The sequence below is a fragment of the Pteronotus mesoamericanus genome, unplaced genomic scaffold (assembly GCF_021234165.1).
Source record: "Pteronotus mesoamericanus isolate MK-2021 breed Mesoamerican mustached bat unplaced genomic scaffold, CSHL_Meso_final scaffold_21, whole genome shotgun sequence".
Classification (NCBI taxonomy): domain Eukaryota; kingdom Metazoa; phylum Chordata; class Mammalia; order Chiroptera; family Mormoopidae; genus Pteronotus; species Pteronotus mesoamericanus.
In genome coordinates this window covers 9307423-9332015 of record NW_026555310.1, presented here as the reverse complement: position 1 = coordinate 9332015, position 24593 = coordinate 9307423, and the positions used below count along the sequence as shown (strand labels likewise).

Here is a 24593-nt window from a genome sequence, read left to right as displayed (position 1 = left end):
CAAGCAGGTGTTACTTCTGCTGGACCCCGTATATAGAATGTATATATATTTTCCCCTGTGCTAGAGAAGTATGTATTGCAGAGTTAATATAATTGTTGCTAGAGAAGAATGTTTCTCCAGAAGGCATTTGAGGGGTGACGCCCGTGGGTTTGGGTCCTGGGTCTACCCTCTCGGGCAGAGAAAGTGCCTGGAGCTGATCTGGTTGCCTGCAGGGACTGGAGATCGGGGTTTGGGGTCAGACTTCCGAGGCTCAAATCAGAGTCTCCTCCCGGCTGACTTGGGGCAAGTTACATACCCTGTGTGGCCATCAGTTCCCTGCCTGTGCAGGAAGTGATGACAGCCTTTCAGAGGGTTGTTATGACAAAAGTGAAATGGTAACGCATGCAGACGCCCAACATTGAGCCTGAAGGGCTAATACTGTTGGCTTTGTAAGAATCCCTCTTTTTCAGTTCTAAATAAATTGGAGAAAGAAGAAAGAAGAATTGGCAGAGTGTGGTGAAATTTTGCCTTTAGTATGATATGTATCTTAGATTTCATTAGCTTTGTTATTGGGGGGAAGAAGGGAGATATAGCTTAGTCGGAGCGTCAAATAGGTGCATCAAAAATGAACCCCAGATTTAAACTTAATCACCCAGTCACAACCCTGGTGGACCCACACAAGCTTACTATGTTCTCTACATGCAGCCTGGCTCCCAGAAAGGAAAGAGAGAGGAGCTGAGCAAGACTTCGGAGGTGGGATCTAGACATCATTTTAAGAAAGCTTCTGTGCTTCCAGTGCACCTCCAGGTTAGGACCCAGTGCTGTAGGCATGTTACCTACTTGGCATTGCCTCTGTGCCTCTCTGTACGCCTGGGCTGAGCATGCTTGCCTTCATCACTTGGGGGAAGAAAAGGCGAATTTTCCAATCTTGTGCTTGGGTATCTACTGTGTGAGGCCTCCCTCCTCGCTTCCTTCCACAGTCACAGTTGGGCAATCCTTCCTATTGTACCATAGACTTAGCTAGTTCATAAAACTTATTCTGGGTTGAAATTGACAACTAAACTGTGAACATTTTTATAAAAGTCCATACACACACATACATTTGTTAATGTTTCGAAAAAGATCTGAAAGTATACCCATCAAATTATTAAGGGGTTCTAACTGGGGAGAGGGATTTGGGCAGAGGAATATGTGCTCAGTTAACTTCTACATTGCTTTAATTTTTAAATGAGTCTGTATTATAATTGTAACAAAAATAATCTCAGAGAGGAGAAGTAGTGCATTGTTTTTGCTTGCTGCATTTCCTCCTGAGGGGACTGCTACATGTCATCGCAGTCACCCCAGATTTAGAGAGAGTTCTGCCCTCTCGTGTTCCTTCCTCTCCCCTGTTCTTTTATTCTTCTTTGCTAAATCCACCTGTGATCATAGGTATTATTAGATAGTAGGGAAGGGATAATATTTACTTTCTTCAATCTCAGACTTGTCTTGGTGCTATAAGTAGGAACGGGCATCATCTTTTCCGAATAACTCTTTATTAAGTGATTATAAATCTGAATATGTAAGAGGAAGAGAGCAACTATTTGTTTTTCTGCTGTAACCCGATGTATCTTTTCTTACACAGGTAAACTACAGAATTGAAGTTTTGAAGGATGGGTAAAGACTTTCGTTACTATTTCCAGCATCCCTGGTCTCGCATGATTGTGGCTTACTTGGTGATCTTCTTTAACTTCTTAATCTTTGCGGAGGACCCAGTGTCTCATAGCCAAACCGAAGCCAATGTTATTGTTGTTGGAAACTGTTTTTCATTTGTAACAAATAAATACCCTAGAGGAGTTGGCTGGAGGCTTCTGAAGGTGCTTCTATGGCTACTCGCCATTCTCACAGGACTAATAGCTGGCAAATTTCTGTTCCATCAACGTTTGTTTGGTAAGTACCCATGAAATACAAGGTTAATAATTATTTGATTTCTATTCTCCAAAATAGAACTTTGTTATTTCTAAGTGCAAAATTTAAGATGTATTTCAATTTACCCTTCAGCATTAATTTGTTATACACTGTTGTAGTTAGGTTCTCCAACTATTCTCTGGTTAATGGTTTATTTTGCTAAGGCCTAAGGAAGATCATCATGTGGTAAAGTTAATACCACACTTCATTTCAAAAAATGGTTTTAGAGGAAAAAAATGAATGTATGTGTAATCTTATTTAGGAATAGATGAAAATAACCCTTTTCCCATAAATAGTACCTAATTATAATATTATAAATAAATCAAAATTGGCTTTAGGATATTTATTTTGAGCTTATTCAACCACAGAGCAGTATATTAGTAAGAAATCTCTTGGTAGTAAGAAACAGAAAAAAAAGACTAAATTAGTTTAAGATAAAAAGATAACTTATTGTAAGGATTTTGGGATGTTTCAGAGAGACCAAGGAAAGAATTTACTGTAATAATTGGGATACATGGAACCAGGGGCTTGAATTCTATCAGGATGTTCTTTGTCTTGACTCCTCCATCGTTTCTGCTTTATTCTCCATTCCCACTGAAGATCATTTTATATCACACAGAAAGGCTGGCTTGACTTTCTTGATCCCAAGTTTAAACATTCAGGGAAGGGTCTTACATAGACCAGTTTAGGCATAGTTTCCACTTCTGGCCCAGCTGATTTTGGCCAGGAGGGGGGTGATATTTGCCCAACAAATATTCATTGATCACTTATTACATGCCAGGCCTAGATAGTGAGTCAAAAAGGTAAGACCTCTGCCTGTATAAAAATTTACATCCTACAGGAAAAAGACACTAACTAAATAAGTAATTTTATAATACACAAAGAGCTGGTAGGTGCCATGGGGAATGAGAGTTTTAAATGCTTCTGAATTAAGAAGAGAACTTGGTAATAGAATTTGAATTTAGCAGTTATAAGATCATAGGTGACTTATTGTGGGTATTTTCAGTTATAAGATCATAGGTGACTTATTGTGGGTATTTTCAGTCTAGAAGTTTGGTTAGAAACAGATGGCAATGGTTTAAGAAATGAATGAACCAACAAACTATATATGTGTGCATACATATATATACATACGTAATATCACATATATATTCCTTTCAGTCTCTACTTTCTCCTTAAACTCTCGCCATCTGGTTCTATTACATAAATTATAAAATGTACATATTTTATGTTTGTTATAAATATACATAATTTCAGGGAGTTTGGTGAGGAAATAGAAGGAAATAGGAAGTAGCTAAAAATGGTAGTACCAAGGGTAGACTTTTGTTGCTGTTCATGCTGCTGCTGGTTTTATTTGAGGAATGATATTGATTGATCAGCTTATTGTAGGGAAGGAGCCAGATTGAACGTAGGTAAAGATATAGAAGAAAGATGGCATCTCCGAGGGTTTTTTTGGTCTGTGATTTAGGCCACTGGTAGAAATCGTGGCCTTAAAGAGGACAGAAGGAGAGAGCCCCATTCGTCAGAAACAGCCGTCAAGGAGGTAAAGGTCGGCACTCTAATAGATGTGTTTAGGTGGAGGAGTAGAGAGGGGAATGTGCTGCCATCCGGCGATCTCTATTTCATTATGAAGAAGGAGGAGCTAAAGATAAACATGGAGAGTTGGATGATGCAAGGAAATGAAGAAAGTGGTTAAGGTTTGAACAGCAATCTGAGGGAGTGTGGAAGCAGAGTAGGAATGAATGAAAGGGTTACTGATTATCAATGAGAGGTGTTGAGGTTAGCTGTTATAATGACCCTAATCTGACTTCTTGAATGGTTTTCTGAGAGCTGTCACCGGGAACAGAATTTGAGAGTGATTCATCTAGGTGTAGACTGCTCACACTTGCTGTGTTGGAAACAAAGGATGGAACATAAATGGAGCGTTGGAAAAAAATAGTTCTTGATTAAGAGGGGATTCTGGCTGGATACAGAAAGGAGGTGGGGAAGCTGATGGTCTGGGAGATGTGGGCAAGGATCAGAAGACTTGAATGAAATTGAACAGGCGAAGTGTAAGAAAAGGGAAAGGACTGATGGGTGTGGTTAGATACTTTTTGTAACAGGATTGCAATCATTCTTTGTGGTGATTCCCACTAGGGTGTAGTCTTTAGAGAGTGAGTGCTAAAGTAAAGCCGGAGAGAAAAGCTCATTGATACAGATGATACCTAGGGACTTGTGTGTTAGTTGGGCCATCCACCAAACACTGAACAAGCATGGTAGCCTGTGTAATAAACACATGGGTAGAAGAGGTTAACCATTGGGTGGGTAGGGGGAGAGGAGTCAGTTTTCAAAAATGAGCGGAGGGTCCTGGGCAGACAAAACAATACATATCCACACAGGCAATGGCTGATGTGTTTGTAACCCATTCAACAAATGTGTTCAGTGTAGAAAGTTGAGGCAAACTTGGACTAAAGTATCCAGTTTGGAAAAAAGCTTTCTGCCTATATTAAAGATTGATTGAGAATCATATGGTCAAGGTTATGGTACTAATAATAAGAGCAGATCATTTGGTTTTGTAATTGCTGCACTTTGTTAAGTTATTCCATTGCAAAGTCTTATCTCTTATGATAACATCACATTTTAATCAGAGTTACTTTTTAATTCTCCTGTTGGTATGAATAATTCAGCCCTGAAAAGTCACTCTAGTGGTATATTGAGTACAAATTATTTTAAAATAGTGCAGAAGTGTGTCTTAATTTATATAATAAATTTTGCTTACCACAGGGTAGGGAAGATTCTATAGTACAGACTGCTTGTCACTTCTATCTGGCAATGTGCTGGTTTTCTTCTTTTATTTTTTTGTACTAAAAATCTATGAAATAATATGGGGCATTAAAGAAGGATGATAATCTGAAAAAGTTTTTAAAGATTTTATTTATTTTTAGAGAGAAGGGGAGAGAGAGAGGGGGAGAGAAACATCAATTGGTTGCCTCTCACAAGTACTTCAGCCCCCAACCAGGGTCAGGCTGCAACCCAGGCCTGTGCCCTGACCAGCAATTGAACCAGCAACTTTGATTTGCAGGTCAAGGCTTAACCAACTGAGCCACACAGATCAGTGTCCTTCTGCAAATTTTGATGACAAGGGGATAAGTAAATTCCTGATTGAATTTTCTAATGAACTTGAAACTTGTCTTCTCCTTTCATCTTCCTTCATCTTCATCTTTATGGCCATTCTTTCTTCTTTCATTCACAAACTGTTAATCATTTGCTTCTAATAGTTCTCCACAGTTCATTCTGGATTTTGCTACCGAAATAATTTTTCTACATGGCTAAATGTCTCCCGTCACTTACAGAAAAAAGTCTTAGCTCCTTTGGCTGGTACCTAAAGCTTATTACGATCTACTCCTGCCTGACTTCAAACCTGATTCTTGACATTCTATACCACGCAGAATTATTTGCTGGTTCTCCAACCTGTGGAAAAGAAGCTGGATTGAAGTGCAGGTAAAGACATGGAAGAAAGACAGCATTTCCGAAGGTTTCTTTGGTCTGTGACTTAGGACCAGAGGAGAGACCTGGTTCCTCAGAAATAGTCTCTCATGTCCCCGCAGGCCTCTGCGCCTCGCCTGCGTGCCGTGCCATACCCGTCGTGCTCATCCTCTCCTTGTGAAGTTGGCTAATTTCTCTTTTCTTTCATGTCCAAGTTCAAGCATTATGTCCTCTGGGATGCTTTCTTTAACTCCCTTCTGTCTGTTGTCTTCCCTCCGGCTTCCACTTGTGTTCACACGCACCAGAGAGAGTATGTGAAGTTCATCGGGGTCCTCTGCAACTGGCAGCTGTGCCCCGCTTGGGAAAAGAATCCAAGATTTAATGCAGGCATACACACATTTTCTCATTGGCTTGGAATATGATAAATGTTTCCACCTTTGCTCCCAAATAATAAGCACTTACACATGATTCATCTTTTAAAGGCCACACTTAAACCTTTAACAATTTGTAGACATAAGCTTGTGGTAGGTGATGGTGGTGATGGTATGTATATTGAGAGGAGAGGATTGCTAATTGCAAGCACTGGAATTTTTGTTATGAAATTGGAATGGTTTACAAAATAATCAGAATCATTTTGTGAGATCAATTAAGTTGTGTTTTGTCATTCTCTTAGGAAATGCTAAATAAAAATATGAAATAGAATGCTACCATGCTTTTTATTGCCCCTTTCACTTAATTAACTTGTGAGTCTTCCCTCATTTATTTTATGATGGAAAGTCTCTTCTTAATAGACTCCAAAAGGACAACACAATATTGCCAGTTTTATGCATGCATGAGGAAGTGAATATTTCTATGAGCACATGATTTAATCCAGTTCATTGGTTATAAGTTTTACCTTTTAATGTGACATAAACATTAGTTTTGTGCCTATTTTAGTCACTAGCATAAAACTCTCTCTCTGGGTTTACAGTTTGTAGGAGAAATTGTCTCAAATAAAAATTGCGACTCTTGCAAATTGGAAATTACATGTTATCAGAGACACAAATGATTAAGTGCATTTTAAATTATCTCTCTTTCCCCTTCACTTTATGATTGGAATAATAATAGAGAGTGGTTTTTCGTACCTGTTAGCACTAAACTTTTATGATTTGAGACTAGTCACAAATCTGAAATTTCCCAAATGTTGAAAATAACTTAGGACCATATGTGAAGTCAGAATTGATATATTAATATGTTAGAAGAATTTATTTAGATTTAATACTGACTCTTGTTGAGGTATTAAGATTTATGAAAATTGGATTCCAGTGGAATGTCAGTTTATATTTTTTCATTTGTTTGGTAGATTCCATTAAAAAAAAGCATGTGTTCAAATAATGTATCCTAACCTTTGGAGGGTTATACATTAGAAATATCCATGAATAGGGAAATTCAAAATTATTATGCTGATGATAAGGCTTAAAAGGAGAATTTAATTTCTTTGAGCTTATTCAAGAATCAATTTATTTCAGAAAGGAACTGAAGTGGTTTACAATAACACATATGCTTAATACAATAGGAATAGAAAATGAGGACCACAGAAAACAGGGAGAATCAAATATGTTTTGATTTCGTGAATTTTGTTCCCTTGTTGGTTTTGAGCTTCCTTGGAGCCTGGACAAAAAAGAGAAACATAATACATTGGATAGATTTGAATATCAGAAATGATGAAAATTACAAGTTTCACAGGAGAATTTTTTTTTGCACTAAATTCTGGGATTTCTTTGCCCTAAATTTCAGTAAAGTCTTTCTTTTTTCTTTGCTTTGTACAGGAGACACTGAATGGTGAAGTGGGAAAAGCAGAAATGGATTTCATATTTTTATGTCTTAATACAAATTTTCACAAACTTGAGAGCATAAAGCAGTTCTGTGATGTTTTTAGTTCCTGAAACTAATTCTATGGAGGGCAAAGCGATCAAGGTCTAAGTAATGCTTTGTGATTGAATAACCTTATCTAAGGATGAATCTTAGAACACCCTCTAACAAACTGCTCCTGCTATTTGTCTTCCCTTTTTCCTTTTTGTTTGTTAACATGTACAGAGAGCCTCTATTAATTGCTTTTTTTTTAACACAGGTGGAGGAAAGGCCAACTCAGAATGAGTTGACAGGTATAGCACATGACAATGGTTCTGAAGCTCTTAATATTACATTGTTTCTTTTCCAAGACACATTTGTGTATGCAGTTTTTTATATAATATTTTCATTAATGTCTGGTTCCCTAGCCATACCGTGGGGGCCTTATGAGGGCAGGGGCTACGTTGTATTGTTTATCATTTAATCTTCAGTGCCTAAAACAATGCCAGAAACATTGTAGTATTTGATAAATTTGAATGAAGAAATATTAATGTTCCTTTGTTTTTCTTATGTTAACTTTGCCAGTGTTGCTTTTTGTTGTAAGCCATAGAAGGGTATTCATTTATTCATTCATAAAATATGAGACATGGTCTCTGCTCTGAAGGAATTTAAAATCTGGTTAAAGAGACAAGATACAAATACATGAACAATTAATTACTCTGATAATACAAGGAAGTGCATATCAAGTATCAAATAAATAGTACAGACTGTGAGAGCTGTGGGAATTCAAGAAGAGAGATCACCGTGAGCCAGGAAGGTGAAAGAATACTTTGCTGCCAACATGGGATCTAAGCTGAGTCTGAAGCATGAGTGAGATTAAAATAGTCAGATATAATGCAAAGAATTTGTTACAAATTGTGGGTCACGGAGTAGATGGTGTGAGCAAAAGAGATGATACAAATTTAGCTTTTTTGGAGTGAGGAAAAACTGAGAAGGTCATGCTTATTTTGACTGGAGTGAAAGGTTTGTGTTAGGAAAGAGCAGGAGATGCAGTATAAAGATAGGCTGACTCTAAATTCTTTGGCCTTTCAATGCCAGTATCATATTTTGAACTTTATCTCTTCCATTGTGGTATTTGAATCAAGGGACATATTTGAACAAGATGGAGGATAGCCCTGAGCAGTGTGGCTCAGTGGGTTGGGCATTGTCCCACGAACCAAAAGGTTGTACGTTTGTTTGATTCCCGGTCAGGGCAGGTGCCTAGGTTGCAGGTTCAGTCAGGTCAGGGCGCATGTGAAAGGCAATCAATCGATGTTTCTCTCTCACATCAGAGTTTCTCTCCCTCTTGTTTTCCCTCCCTTCCCCTCTCTAAAATCAATAAGTACGTCCTCAGATGAGGATTAAAGAAAGAAAAGATGGAGGATGATGACAAGATTAATCTTGAAGCAGAATCTAGTGGGAATTGTCAACGGAGAGATTAGGGAAGTAGAAAGGAAGTGGAAAAGGATTTTTGGAGCCTCTTGCAGTCATTCAGGCTTGAAACTGTTCAGGTCGGTGCGGAATAGGGGTGGGACAGTGGGCAGAGTGGGGCTGTGTGGATCCTGTGAAGCTTCCGCAACTGATGGGAGACGAGGAGTTGAGAGTAAGGATGAAATTACAGGTAACTCGGAAGATTGGGCTAAGTGATTAAGGGGTGATTGTCCTATTAAGAGAGAAAGTCATTAGGAGAATCCATTTAAAGGGATAATGAGATCAGGAAATAATGGGTTCGGGCAGTGAGACGTAGGCGTTGGCCCATTTACCTTGAATAGTGTTCAGAACAGCACAGTGTGGGCTTTCTGAACTTAATCCAGGCCCATCATTTCTAATCCAGACTTTGCGACCAGCAGTATTTCATAATTCAGTACATGTGCCTGCATTTAGCAGTTCACCCTATCTGGCTGAGAAAACCCCTCATCATCACACACATTAATTCTCTGTAGCTGAGTATATATGTGTTTACATGAAGTGATATAAGTAAAGCCTATAAACAGTGTCAAATCTGTTCAGGTTAGGTTTTGTTGCCAAGTGAGTTTAGGTTTGGCCAGGTGTTGCCCACAAATCAGTTACAAGGATCAAAGTCTTTTGGATTTCATAATTACAGAGAGAGGATAATGGACTTTAGCCTGACTATAAGCAACATGTCATATACATCTTTGGTTCCCCCAAGATACCAGATGCATAGAAATCGTAATTGTTTAGAAGATTGTCAGTAAAGAATGGTCTGACAGATAACCATCTAAGAGATATACATGTTGAAAGTGTATTTTTTGTTATGTTTATATTATGCAAAATATGAACGAGTTGGCTATTTTCTGTGTACTTATGTCTGTTTTAGCTTTAAACAGGAAGTTCTGAATAAAGCATTCTCAATACATCAAGACAAATTCTTGGATTTTTTTCTTTTGTTTTATTTTTTATTTTTATTTTATTATATTTTTTAAAGGTTTTATTTATTTATTTTTAGAGAGAGGGGAAGGGAGAGAGAAGGAAAGGGAGAGAAACATTGACATGTAAGAGATAGCTACATCAATCAATTGCCTCTCACACACCCCCAACTGGAGACCCTGCCCGCAACCCAGGCACCTGCCCCATCTGGGAACTGAACCAGGACCTTTTGGTTCTCAGGCTGGTACTCAATCCACTGAGCCACACCAACCAGGGCCTTTTGTTTTGTTTTTAAAAGGCCGTTTTCCATAAAATACCAAGTAACTCAACAGTGTTTTATCATTTAATGAATTTAATAAAGCTGAATGCTTGTTTTATATTGTCTTAGCTTACCTCTAGTTTGAAATTTTTTTCTTTGTGTTTGAGCTACACAGATGATTTTATCATTTCAAAATAGGAAAGATTCAGATATGCCAGAAAGTGTGGACTACATAGTCATGGTGATATAGGAACATCAAAATACAAAGAAAGATATAATTAGAATTTTAGGAAAGAAAACCACTTAATGCAATAATATGAGTTTTATCTGACCCCTTTTTGTTAATTTGATATCTGAGTAGCTGAATAGTATAAATGACCCTCAAGTTTCTCCTGATAGTTTATAGTAAATTTTTAAAAAACGTATTTATTAGTACTCAGAGTGATTGCCAACAATTGATTATTTAAAAAATTATATAATCAAGGTGATAAGGAATTCATTTTGGAGGAATTACTTGCAGAAATGCTGTATTTGTAGCCAAATGCTACTTAGAATATCTATAGTTTTAAGTCCTCTCAAAATACAAGTTGATATTCATGATACATCTTATTTAAATGTCTATCACCATCTTTATTCTCAACCAATGTATACTGAGTGCCAGAGTCTTTGTTTTTCTTGACACTTGAGTTGTCAACCCATAATTCGTTTTTATAGAGTAAAATAATTTCAGAATCAGAAGTGACAACAGAATTCAAGTTAGAGAAATATATTATTCCAATGCTTAGAGTAGCCTTTCACATAGAGGGAAAAAAAAGCAAAGTTTTTGATATGAGAGGTTAGGAAAGATAACTTGGGAAATGACTGATGCTTAGCATTAAAATAATCCCCAAAGAACACCTCTCTTCACAGGGAAATTCTGTGTCTTAAGAGTTATGGAACTTGGTAGCCCTTTTCAAAAAACTCATCCTGTTACTTTAACGTTCTTCTTTCCCACAGAGCAGGAAAGGAGGGTGAGGCTGGAAGTCCCAAGTACACTGCCGTTTCCTTCCTCACCTGCTGATGAGGTGCCTTCACTGGTTTGCCCTGCAGGGCAGTTGCACACCCATTAGCACTAAAGGGCAGTCAGTTGCAGCTTTCAGTGTGATAGGATCATCTAGGTGCTCTAGTTCCAGCAGGACAGAGGATACAAACACTGTCAAAGGATACCTCAAGGACTTGATAAAACCAACTCAGGTTAAAGCATTGTAATTAAGCAATTATTAACCAGGTACCTCTCTAGGTCGTTTTTAGTGCACTTGATAGAGATGAGTCAGTCAGGGGCTAAGTACCCCTTCCTTGCCAGGTCCAATCATTGCCTCCACTCCTCATTTCCCACCTCTAGGAGGTAATGGTAGAAATTTCTTATGGAATCGATCATTAAGTGGAATTGCAGCAGGCAGAACCATGCAAGAGAAACCGCTTCACTGATGAGTGAAATGTAACTAGCCAGGGTGGAACTTCACAGCTGGGTGAAGAATGTAGAGTAAAATTGGAAGTGAAGAGTGCTTGATCACTTGATTCTTTAAAACCACATTGACAGATATTCTATTTGCCTGTCGTTCCGGTATAAGGTAAATAGTCCTGGGTGAAAGAGGCGTGGGATTGGAGAGTGCACTGACAAAAGTTTTCCCTGGTTTGTTTTGTTTTCTTTCAGTAATTCCTGTAACTAGAATCAGTTCTTAAAGATGTTTTTCTTTGGGTTCAAGTATGATGGTACTTGGGAGGTGTGATAAACTAGCAAGGATGTTAACAGTTGGCATCGTTGGGAGATCTTGGTCCAAAGGGTAAGTGCTGGTTGCCGAGGGAACATAGGAGAGTGTTCTGATAGAAAAGCTGTGTTGCTATGCAGGATTCTGGAGAGAAAGGGGGGAAACCATGGCCACTAGAAGACCTCGGAGTTCCCAGGGGGGTCAGACTGGCATAAGGGGCACGTGGCCTCTCCAAAGACAGACTTTGATTGCTTTCTAGTCATGGTTTTGAAGCTGTGTATTTGAGTACTAGTGGTGGTTGAAGCAGTTTGTTGGTTTTGATTTGTAAATATTTTTATCATGGCCGCAACCCAGACTTATTGTTGATGGGTAAACAGAAACATACGGGGTTGATTTTTCTGGCTCCAAGGTCACAGCAATAGCCAGCAGAAAAACTGGAACCTAAACTGAAGCCTCCTGATTCCCAGGCAGGTCCTTTTCAGGCATCCCAGATGGTGAACTGGCAGCCAGTGAGCCCGTCTGCCTCAGGGCAGGGCTGTGCTAGGCCAACTCCCTACAGCTTTGCCCCACTTTGTCCGTGTTCAGGGATGTTTTCTGGCACCTCCCTCTTCCTGACCAGCCCTCTCTTTTGGGTAAAGAGAGTCATTTAGTTGACCTGGCAAGAAGCCACACACTTCCAGGGCAAGGCCTGTCATTGCTACTGACCCAGAAGGACGCCACACATTACCTCCTGCCCTTGTAGCCATCAGTAACCTCACATTCTGTGAGGCTTTGCCTGATCCCTTCCTTCAAGAGCAATGTGATTATGCATCAAGATTTCCCTGGGCTAGTCCATGCTTGTTATAATACCTTGTGTGTCCTTGAGGACATGCCCACTGACACGGATAGACCAGCTAAGGGAGGGCAAGCAAATACACACATAAACCCAAGAGGGTGAGCTTGAACTTATCTTTCAGCAACCCAAGGTAGTTAATGTTCATATTATAATAAACATTATATTTATCTGCTGCCTCAATATTCCCACAACATGCTGTGAACACCCTTCCCAGGGGACCAGGTTTACCAGTGTGGTAAGGCTTCCCCTTGTTACCGTCTCCACCCCTCCCCGCACTACCCCGTGACAAAGTGGCATTCAAGCACACCAATGAAACCTCCTTGCACCTTTTGCTTGTGTACTCCTGACCCCCCAGTAAAGGCACTTGCTCATGGGTCCTGATACTCTTGGCTCCCCACCTGCCTTGTTGTGCCTGCTCCGTTGGCCCTTCGTGTCCCATAGCCCCAATGTGGCCCCCTCCTGGCATGCAGTGACTCTGTCTCCCTAGGACTTGTGAGTATAATGAATGTTGTTTTCCTGCTGTGTCCCCTGTTGTGGCCACACTTGGCTGACCATCTCATGAAAGGGTATACAGCAGTGTTTCTTGTTCTTTCCAATTTATTTCTACTTGAACTGTACCATTTTTCAGCATCATCACTGACAAACTTATCGAGTACTACCGTTTGCAAAGAATAGTACTAGACAGAGACTCTGTCTTTCAGGAGGTCTCAGTGAGCTAAGGGGATTAGACCCTGACGTATGAAAATAGAGCTCTCATATCACTGCATTGCCAGCGTATGATCATTGCCATCTAAAAGGGGTGGTCAGGCTATTTTGAAGGTGGCAAGAAGTCGTTCGGAATAGAAATGGTCAACTAAGACTTCAAGCAGCAGTAGGAGGTCACAGGAACCATAGCTCCTTGGGGTTCGTGGACTTGGCGAGAGCATCCTTGTTACATTTTCATCCAGTCTTTGAGCATTTCTAATACTCGCGAACTCACCATCTCAGAAGTCTGTGTCTGATCACTGTTTCTACCACAGTCCTTGGGTCTGAATCTGAGCTGTGCCTTGCAGTCCCAGGAGAATTCTGTGTGAGGGAGAAGGAGGGCATTTCAAGCTGGAGGAATGGCAAACACAAAGTTGTGGGGAAGGGAAGAACAAATGGTTTGGGGGTAGAGTGTGAATGGGGCAGTTTTCTTGTTATCAGCAGGTTTGGATCCAGCGGAGAAAGGAAAAGGAAGTTGCAAGGCAAATTGTGGAGGGACCTGAATTTCTGGTTCAGGCGTTTAAAATCTATTCTGAAAACAATGGGAAGCCATGGAGCATGTCCCTTCCTTAAAGTACAAAAGTAGTAAACTCTTGTTAAAAGACACCACAACATATATGAGATCGAGAAAATGAAACATGTGTGATCACAAGGATGGCAGAATCGGGACAGGAAGATGACTGCAGAATAGCTGGCCTTCGGGCAGGGAGGTGTGCCGCCGCGGCCAGGGACGCCTGACCCCCCGCGAGTGAGGCTGGGTTTGGGAGTGGCAATGAGAACGGGGAGGAGGGGAAGGAAGAAGCGAGAGTGTGTGGGAAGACCAATAGCACAAGCACACTGTTCTTTTTTTTTAAAAAAAAAATTTCTTCACTTTAAGAACTTCTGTTCCCTGAGTCCATTCCCATCCTTTACTGAACATAAGGCATATCAATCAGTTTCTAAAATTGGAACCTTAAGTTATCATTAGAATTAAATCATCCTACCTTCTTTTCTAAGTTTGGTAAAAGAAAGGAATGTGTTGTTCTGCTTATTTGCAACACTAGAAGAGACTTGAAAAGAAAGCAGATTTACACTGACAGACAAATCCATTAACCTGTGAAGATACTGATGGCGCTGAACTTCTTTTTTGAAGCTTAGTGTTTGCCTGAACTCTTTGGGATTATGCTCTTCGATTTGACTCAATTCACTTGCAAAGTGTAAGAACCTTCATAATAAATATATTTTTATTCATTCAATAAATACTTATAGAGCATTGTATAGGCTCTGGGGATTCAGCATCGAACACCACAAAGTCCCTGCCCTGACTGAACTTCCATTCCAGTGGAAAAAGACAGACATCACACAAAGAAGTCATTTTATATTAATAAATAGAAATAAAGGTGGAGGACTCTATGATGGAGTCTGGAAGTTCCCAGAATTCCATCTCCAATAAGGGGACCTTGAGAAGAGGCCTGGAGGAGACGAAGGAACAACCCAAGTAGCTTTCTCGGAGGAAACTGCCTAAGCAGAGAGCAGGGCGCGTGTCAGGCCACAGGCAGTCATGTACCGTATTCTGCCATGCATGAGGTGCACTTTTTTTGCCCAAATTTTTGAGGGACAAATAAGGATGCACATTATACATGGAAAGTACCAATTCTGTATCTATATAAATGTTTTTAATTATTTTTATTTATGCTTATGTGTTAAAGGTGTAACTCTAGAAAACAATAACGATACCCGTATGCAAAATAATACCCTGGAAATTGAGAACCAGTTTTGTTTCTAAAGATAAATAAATAAATAATTGGATTAAAAAATTAAAATGAAAGATTTTTTTTTTTCCCCTGGAAGTTTGGGCCAAAATGTGGGCGTGCATTATACACAGCAAAATACAGCATTTTGAGTGTTTGATGAACAGTCAGGAAGCCAATGACTGGAGTCCAGTGAACAGAATAGAGGAGAGAAGCGGGGTGTGAGATGGGATAGCGAGATCACAGGCATTTCATTGGAAAAAGTCTTTTTCCCTAAACTTGGTATTTTAGTGGAACCCTTGAGCCCTCCCTGCTTCTTAGTTGACTCTGAAATAATAATCCACAACCAATGATTTTTATTCTGGCAGTTTCTTTATCCTTCTGGACTCCCCATTATGGCCACTTTCTGGGGGTGCCCACTCTACCTCCATCCCCCCCAGGGCGACACAGAAGGGAAGAAAGCTGCTTTTTGTGTTTTGCAGTAGGTGAATTATGTAATGCTTTTACAGAATGTCTCCACGCTGTGCCTGGCCCCCATCCCTGCCAGCAGGGCCTCCTCTGTGAGGTGTTTTTAGCGGTGGGCTTAGGGAAGGTGGTCCCGAAGGCAGCAGCGTGAGGCCGTTCTAACTGCTTGTTTTTAAAGTTCTGACTCCCAGATGTCGCCGTAGAGTAAGAAAAGTGTCTCTCCTTTTCTAAGGATGAATAGATGTCCTGTCCATAGGAGGCAGGAAGGTTATAGAGATGGGAGTTCAGAGCCCTTCCCAGTTTTTCCCCATTATAACCCCAGCCATGTTAGCTTAGCTAACTGAAAAGTGACCCTATCCATTTATTTCTAGGTTGCTCTCCAGCTTCTGTGTAGAGTGTAAACAGGGCACAGGACTTGATCCCTTCCACTGAATTTTGTAAACGCAAGTGCTTAACAACCTGTGTTTAAATCAGGACAGTGGATTTACTTAACAGCCAAATTCCAGATGGCAAATCAAATTCAATATGAAGGAAGAATATTTTTATTCCCTCCCCCCCAAAAAAATCTATCAGCAGTCGGAGGAGGAAGACCTTCAGTGAGCAAGTCTAGGTATTTGAGACTTAGAAATTCATTCAAGATGTATTACTAGAGTGCCTGCTGTATCAGAGGCCTAGTTCTACGAACTGGAGATAAAACTGAATAATAAAAACTACAACAAAACACTCAAGGTGATTTTTCTCATACGTCATACACTCTGGTGGGGGAAATAAAAATAATTGGGTCACTCATGCAGTTCCCACCCATCTCTGGAACGTGGTTGGATGTTCTTCTGGTCCTCTGATTCGTTCCAGCTGATTAGAGGTGAGTAAGGGTGACATGTGATACTTCTAAGCTGGGGCACTTGATTGCACATGCAAGACCCTCCAGCTTTTTCCCAGTGTTCCACATTGTTGCTGCTCTGTTTGCCGGAGTCCCAGAGTAAAGGCAGTGTGGAGCAGAGCCCTTAGCTGACCCTAATGGATATGTAGTATGACAAAGGAATAAACCTTTGTGTTTAAACCCATTGAGATTTTGGAATTGTTTGTTATTGTGACATAACCTAACCTGTTGCAACTGATAGAGGAATTTAAAAACAAACACAATTTAAAGAAAGATAATTTCAGATAATGATGTATTCTATGAGGAAAACAAGACAGAGAGCTGAGGCACTAAATTCTGGGGTGCAGTGCGGAGGCTCCCGTAAGTAGTGTGGCCACATTAGCTCCCTTTGAGGAGGTTAGATTGGAACTAAGACCTGGATGGTGAGAAGGAGCCAGCCAAGTGACAACCTGGAGATAGTGCAGTGCAAATTGAAGAAATAGCAAATGGAAAAAATCCAAGAGTGGCAGAAACATTTGGTACACTTGAGAAACCTCAAGGATGTTTGTGGGACCTAGAGAGAGAGGAGGAGGAAGAAGAGGTAGGTAGGAGTTAATGATGCAGGACTTGGTAGGCCGTGGTAAAGACCTTTACTTTCATTTACGACTGTGCTGTTTTAGGATTTTGAGCAGAGGGATGATGTAATGTGATTTAGGTTTTTACAGTGACTTTTTGGGTTGCTCTGAAAGGAATGGCTGCATGGGAGAAAGATTGCAAGCAGGAAAACTAATTTCTAACTGGTAATTAGGAAATTTCTGTGTTAGTTTTTTGGTAAAAGAGCATGGTGATTTGATTCAGGATGGTAGCAGTGGAGCCAGACAGAAGTGGATGGAATTAGAATGAGTTTTGGAGATTGATCCCACAGGATAGGATGATGAATTGGATGTGGGCGATACATTTAAGATTTAAAGATAGATCTTGTGTGTGTACCTCTGGGTGTGTGTGTGTGTGAGCAACTGGGTGGGTTATGTTACTATTTAAAAATGTAAGGAGATGTAATTGAGGTAAGAAAAGAGTTGGGGATGAAAAATCAAACTTCTATTTTGGACACATTGAGTTTAAAACGCTGTCGGTGTACTCATGCTTATTCAATACAAATTTTGTTATGTATGGGAATCTAATTCCAGTAATAAGAAATAGCTTGCATCATACTCATCTTCCCGCAGATAAAAATTATAACCTCTTACCCCCTCCCCCAAAAGACAACTATTTTAAGACATTGGGGAATGACCAAAAAAAGGCAGAAACAGGAGGGGATTCAACCTTGATAAAAGAGAGCCATACTGGTGCGATCCATGTGTATATAGTTTTAACCCTGAAGGTACTCCCCAGTGCATTAAGCATAGGGGCAGCTCTGACTCTTGTAGAAAGCCTCAGTGCACTTGATGTGTGGACTCAGAGTATAGAGTTAGGGGTGGCACAGCGTTGGAAAGTAATGAGGGAAATCCTGAAAAGGGCTGGCCCTTGATAGACACATTTTAACAAAACTGACACAGGGAGAAATAACCTGAATGGCTGTATATCTATTAAAAAAATTGAATCCATTATCAAAAAGCTCTCCACAGAGAAATTCCCTGGCTTAAACTATTCCATTTCTAGTGCTCTTGAGGACTTGGTGTTATTCCCTAAGCAAAAGGGGGAATCAAGATTCATTTGTATGTATTTAATACTTACTATAGCACGTACTAAGTGCTTGGCCCTATTCTAAGCACTTTACAGCCAGCTTATTTGCCAGGCATGTGTACGGTGGGAAGGAGGACATGGAGAGATGGAGGACAACTTCAGGAATGATTATTTTCTATAATATAGGCAATAGGCTTAACAGAACTGAGTGTTTCTGGCTGTTTTCTGCCAACTGGTGAAATAAATGTGTGGGCAAACTGGAATGTGCTTTCAAATGTGTACTCTGTTGGTATGAACAATTAATCAGTGTCTTACCTTCCTTTTATCTCTGAATGCAGAATAGACTGCAGTTTCAATGGGTAAAACCTGGACTATGAGGTCCAGTTGGACTGTTTTCTATTCCCTGTTCTTGCTCATCCTTTTTTGCCTTTCTAACTCGTGTTTTCTGTTCTCTTGCGTCTCTACATGTCAAATCTTATCTGTTCTTCAAAATCTACTTCAAATGTTACCCTATAATTTATCTTGGTATACACCCTCATTATCTTGCATATTTCAGGGGGTTAATAAACATTTCTTGAATATATTCCATGAAGGCAGGTGTCTATTATGTTAGATGATGCAAAGAAGCAATCTCCTTTTTGCAGCTTCATCTTCACTGTATCATGGTTTTGCAACTGGAAATTAACTGAATAAAATGTCTGTCTAGTTTGACTGTCTGCACAACAGTGACTAGTGTTTAGTACAATTATGTCAGCTATTACAGAGCCATTTTGCAACACTTGAGGGTGGATTGACTTTTTATTGATTTGATTTTATAATTGGTGTATACCAACAAGAAGTTAATGTTTCATAAAAGATTAATTGGAGACATTCTTTTAAGCATTTATGAGGAATCTTTTTTTCTTGGGTTTAGAGCACAGTACTAAGTCCTGTTGGGTCTTCAACAATTCATCCAGTATTATTCTGACAGAGAAAAAGCCCCCCCAAACACATCGTTTGACGAGCTTTGTTGGTCCTGTCTTAATTTCTTATTTCTTCATCAACATATTTGTTAATTATGAAATACATACTCTTAAATCTTAAATGATAATTGCTCAAAGGTTAGTGATATAAATGAGTGTGGCAATCTGCTGTTTCATGGGTGAGCTGTGATTAAGGCATTTCAAAGCTCCCTATCATCAGAACTACCTGCTACCTATCTCAATGGCAAGCTCATCATTTTCCGTTTTTGGCTTATATCCTGGAGTAATCAAGGACTGGCTTGGAAACAGTATTGGCACAGACCATCATTATGAGCACAAATACTCTGCTAAAAATAAAGGAAAAACATCATCCGTGCCTCTAACCATGGAAGACCTATGACTAAGGCATTGCTTCCGTTTGGCCACTGTGGAACTCAGTGACACAGCAAGTATTAAGAGGGAGGGAAGTTCCTTTTTTTGCAAGATATTTTCTTTTAGGCATCTAATTTGCTAACTTTTAGTTGAGAATCCCAAATAATTTTCATGACAGAGCTTTTGGGTATTCTAATGTTACCAGAGGGTTAGTTTACTCAAGAATGGAAAATCAAAAGTCATTCAGGACATACTGTCGTAGAAAAGGCTGAGCATGATTTGTTGATGATCTCCCAGTGGCACAGGTAATTTTGAATTTTTCCATCTTCCAGTTGAGAAATTTAATGTGCTCCTTTTCTTACTCTACCATCAAGTAGTATGTCTTGCTTCATGGTGCAAAGAAACTGTATCATGAAGTAAAATGTAGCTAGTTTTTAAATTCTTAATACCCTTAATAGCATTATGAAATTTTTCTAATAGCAACAGATTATAGTCTACTTTTCTTCTTTTGATTATTTTTTTTGACAAAAAGAGAAAGAAAACAATGATGACACAGGCGAGGTATTTTACTGCATTTTTATAACATATCTTGAAATAGAAAGTTATAAAGTCAGAGTCTAAAATGTAGGACCATAGTCAAAATGATGTGGGAAGACCAGTAGAGAATTGCATTAAAGATGCCATGGGAAACAAAATTTTAAGAAGTGAGTGCTCAGTATAGCTGAAAACTTTAAGACGGAAAGATGTTGCAATAAGAGCCTTTAAATGTGGTGATAGTTTTAACAGAGACAAGAGTTTGTAATAAAAACTGTTTCCATTTTATCTTTTTTATGGAACGATAAAACTTTATGGGTTTGAATTCTCAGTGTTATCCTACAATTTAAAAATGAAAGAAAACCCTACTTTTCTTCTTTTTAATAAGTTTAATGCAGTAGAAGCTAGCACATTTAATAAAGGCTTTACGGCATAGGGATAATTTTAAAAGTTAATTATTTGAGGTTCTAGTTTAATCAAAACTCTTTAGTATAGTAAAATATATTTACATTTTACAAATATAGCTGAAATTCTGTTAACTAAAATGTGTGATATAAAGGAATCAAGCCCATTCAACATATTCAGATGTTCACAGCTCTAATGAAGTTCTTATTTAACAATTATTTTAATACCAAAATACAATAAAAATATTGAAGCTATTGTTTTTGTGCCATGAATTAGCCAAAAATCTGAGGCTCATGCCCAGGCAAGAAAACATTTGTGTTAATTTTCTGTCATTAAAAAATGAAAGAAACTTGCTCACTTTCATTTTACTCATTTAAGGGCTCCTTTCTTTACTGTTTCTACCTATTTTTACTGTGTCCTTTTTATCCAGTTAGTTTTTATTTCTTTCCTTTTGTTGTCATTTTCTGTTTGATTTTCAGAATTTGTTTCTTGCCTTTTAACAACATAAGTACTTGAGTTTTTGCTATTTTATTTTTGTTTCTCGCATTCTTTTTATTCTTCCTTAAAGTTATTCGCATGTACTTGTTTTCTCTTCCATTTCTTTTTAGGCTCCTACCTATCTTTTACTCATTTATCATTATAGCCAATGAGTTATAATTGTTTTTGTTACAGCTAGTTTGCTTTTAATATGAGCTGAAAAATCCATCTATCTTTTTCACTCACTATTCTCTAGTCTTCTGTTTCGACTTCCTTCATTTCTCTATTTTATTCTTTTCCTGTCCTAGCTTTTCCCACTTTGGCATTCTGCTGTTTGGACTAGTAAAAATGAACTTTCTTACTAATAACATTGTAGGAGGGAATTAAAATGGCGAAGAAGAGAGAACATTCTGCTTTTCTATCACAATAAATAGGAAAGAATTATGGAACTCTAATTTGTCTCTTCATTTCAAGAGTGAGCAGAATAACAGGTATAAACTGTGTAAAAAAAAATAAAAGTCTCTATTTTGGAAAGTTGTAAACCAATTAAATCCTGGCAGATAGCCTCATCTAGTCTGCCTGTTTTCCTCAGTCTTTACTCCCTCTTTTTGTTTCTAATCTACATGGCTTCTTGGATAGTCGCTCCTGCATTCTTAGTGTTCTTTTTAATTTGACTTGTTTTTCAGTTTAAGTGCTTTGTCCGTACTTCACACACAAGAAATGCTCTTTATGTATCATTTGAGTTAATTTGAGCTATTATCTGATTTATTGCCTTCTTCATTATCTAAATGTGCACTCAAACCCCCCATTTCTGAAAGGGTAGTGGTGATATCACATTGGACCCCGGGGCAAGGAGTGAAGCCAGGGTGACCAAAATCCCTCTGGCCATACAAGTGGGAATTGCATTTTCTCACTCGTATATAACATTTGATATTTGATAAGTTTTCTCTTCTAGTTTCTTAAGTAATAGGAGATCCCCAAGGGAACTGAACTGGTTAATATAAACTATTAATTCTCCTCTGTAAAGAGCAAGTTAACATCAACCATTTAATAGATACAAGTTGCCTCAAATTACGTTATAAATGGTGGTTTTAAAAAGTGAAATACAAAGAGTTTCTTTGCAGTATTAAGGAAATTAAAGAAAAAAAATTAGCATTATTTTTTTAAACCAGCACAAGGGATGGAAAAGTATGGTGGGGTGTGTGTGTGTGTTTGTATGTGTGTATTTATGTATGTATGTATGTATGTAAAAGGATTCAGAGATTGGTGGGGCAAGAGGATAAGCAAAAAGGTCTGAGCTTCAGCTGTACTTGGAGCTGGCTGTGTTCTTCAGGAAACAGAGAAGCTGCGTGTCTCCTCTTATTGTCAGTCCTGGGTGCTCAGAACCCTAGACCAAATTTACAAGTTCTTTTGAGGTACTTGGAGATCCACATCTGAGCTTTTGGGATGATGTTACTGGGCTTAAATACAGGGCCCAGCAGAAGTAAGGCCTGCTTGAGTGTGGCTGGTAGGGTAATAATATGGGTGTAATAATTTATAGTTTTAATTTGAACATTTCACCTAAAATGTCATATGGTATGCTTGAGTGAGCTATTGTTATGTTATAGAATTGCATGCTTATGATTTTGTAATAAAGGAGTTTGTAATTAAAAAAAGGGACATTATTTGTGCCAGACCCTGTATTTCTCATTTTTATTCTAAAGATCATGCAGGATATGTCCAGTAGAGTTTGTTTCATAAATTCATTTCTCACTCTTTTTATTATTTTCTTTATTATTTACGCTGACTGCAACTTTGGTGGGATTGATATCTAGCTACTTAATATTTAAAACGTCTAACTTGGGACAGGGCCTTGAACAAAAACATGTTGGGCTGCTTTATTTATTGTTGAAAAGAAGAGTGGCAAATTATCACACCATTACTGGGGTTGACTAACAACTAGCAAGGGAAAGAAATCTGAGGCCGTTTTGTTTTTACGTATTGCTCTTCTCTCCTTCCCATCCTGTATTACTTATTTTTTCAGAATGATGTGGGCTCACAAACCCCACTCACCACACAGCTGGAAACCTCTGCATATAGTCTCATATAGTAAGTTTAATGTGGAATAATTGGGACAGCTTAAACTTTAAGACCATTCAGACTTGAATACCTTCGTGGTGTAGTTTTGATTTACTCCCTATGGGTATAAGAGCCATTATTTCAGATCCCCTCTCCCTCTCCAGGATGCCATCTGGGGGTAGGATAGAAGAGTGTGCCTTTCATGATCTGCAGGTGTCCAATGCCTCCTCCTGTCTCCATGGCTTTGTCCTTTCATTCTGGTTATTGTTTGTCTTGCCAGCAGTTATAGTAAAGATTAGCGGCTGATATAACTCAGGATTTGCTTTCTCTTAGATTGTTCAGGGTGGCAGTGTTCCCTGGTTGACTTGGCTCTCTGGGTCTCTGACAGATTCGTCTGCTGGCTCCTACCCAAAGTGTCCCACTTCTTCTTTGCCGTACCTGGCCTCAGCCTAGCACTGCGCCCTCAACTCAGTTTCCTTTGGCATTGTTTCATCATCTCTAGGATCATTCAGGCTTGTCTTCAAGATGTAATTTTTCAAGGGCACCCAGCTCATTAATATCTAGTGGCCAGATGGAAGACAGGAAGATGGAGAAGGCCCTACTTGCTTCTTATTACCTCTGCCTGGAAGTAGCATTCATTAGTTCTGCCTTTATTTTATTGGTGAGACTATTGGGATAATTTTTTAATTGAAATATAATTGACATACAACATTATATTAGTTCCAGGCGTATAACAAAATGACTCGACACCTGTAAATACTGCAAAATGATCGCCACAGTTAAGTCCAGCCACCATCCGTTGACATAAAAAGTTGCAGAATTTTTTTTCCTCTGAATTTTAAAGGCTTATTTTCTTAGGATTTAATTTATTTTATATTAAAAGGTTTGTATTCTTGATACCCGTCACTTATTTCACCCATCCTCCAGCCTCCTCTCTGGCAATCATTAGTCTGTTCTCTGTATCTGTGAGTTTTGTTTGTTTTTTAAAAAAAATTTTAGATTCTATAAATGCATGAAATTATACTGTATTTGCCTTTCTCTGTCTGACTTATTTTGTCAGTGTAGGTAGTAGTTGTTAATAAAGGAAGGGAGCAAGTGGAAGGGGACATTAAACCTAATAAACCAGGGAGCTGAGTCAGACATTAAGTCTGACTTACAAGGGAGCCACAGCATTCATAAGCTTCCCAGGGGCAGCCCCATTGGCCAGGGGGACCTAATCCTGGAAGCCAGCAGGAAGAATCAGTTACCCATCATTAGCCAGGGTTACTGAGGGAGGAATAAAAACAGCAGGGAAAATTCCTTTGCTAGGCACAAGTGCAGTTGGGAGCCAAGATGGAGACCATAAAGGGGAGGAGTTAATCTGGGAAAAGAATCACATTGGATAAGGGCATGAGACCCCAGAGATCTAGGAGAAGGATTGGTTAGGGGGAGGGTCCAGCACAAGCCTGCAAAAGGTTAGAAAAGAGATTTGTTAGTTTGAAAGAAAGCTTAACCCTTCCCAAGCCCAAGGTAATAGAATCAAAGCTTAACAAAGGCCCATCCGGGCAGCATGCCTATGTAGTTCGTTTGTGCATTTGTGTGCTCACGTGCTCTCTCAGTAGCAGCCATGTAGGCCTGGCAGCTGCGCAGGTCCAGATGTGGGCCTGGTTATGGCAATGCAGTGCACAGGTGGAACAGAGACTGAGCTGGACTAAACTCTGGCATGGACTAAACTAAACACTGGCTGCTTCAGATGCCTGCTGATGCCAGGAAATGGCGCAGTTTCTGGACCGTGGCTCTTCTTCTGAGCTCGGTGAAGGCAAGGCTGAACTTCTTCC

The 24593-nt window shown here is 39.2% G+C and overlaps 1 protein-coding gene across 3 annotated transcripts in view; it reads left to right on the top strand.

Annotated features, from left to right (window-relative positions):
- TMEM117 (transmembrane protein 117) overlaps nt 1–24593 on the top strand; it is a 392305-nt gene that overhangs the window by 6654 nt on the left and 361058 nt on the right. For 2 of the 3 annotated variants that reach the window (XM_054591210.1, XM_054591212.1), the window contains exon 2: nt 1601–1905. In XM_054591210.1, coding sequence (XP_054447185.1) covers nt 1629–1905 — 277 coding nt within the window. In that variant the 5' untranslated portion in view covers nt 1601–1628. Of the gene's footprint in view, nt 1–684; nt 787–1600; nt 1906–24593 lie in introns of all 3 variants that reach the window. The other variant, XM_054591211.1, reaches the window with a different exon arrangement.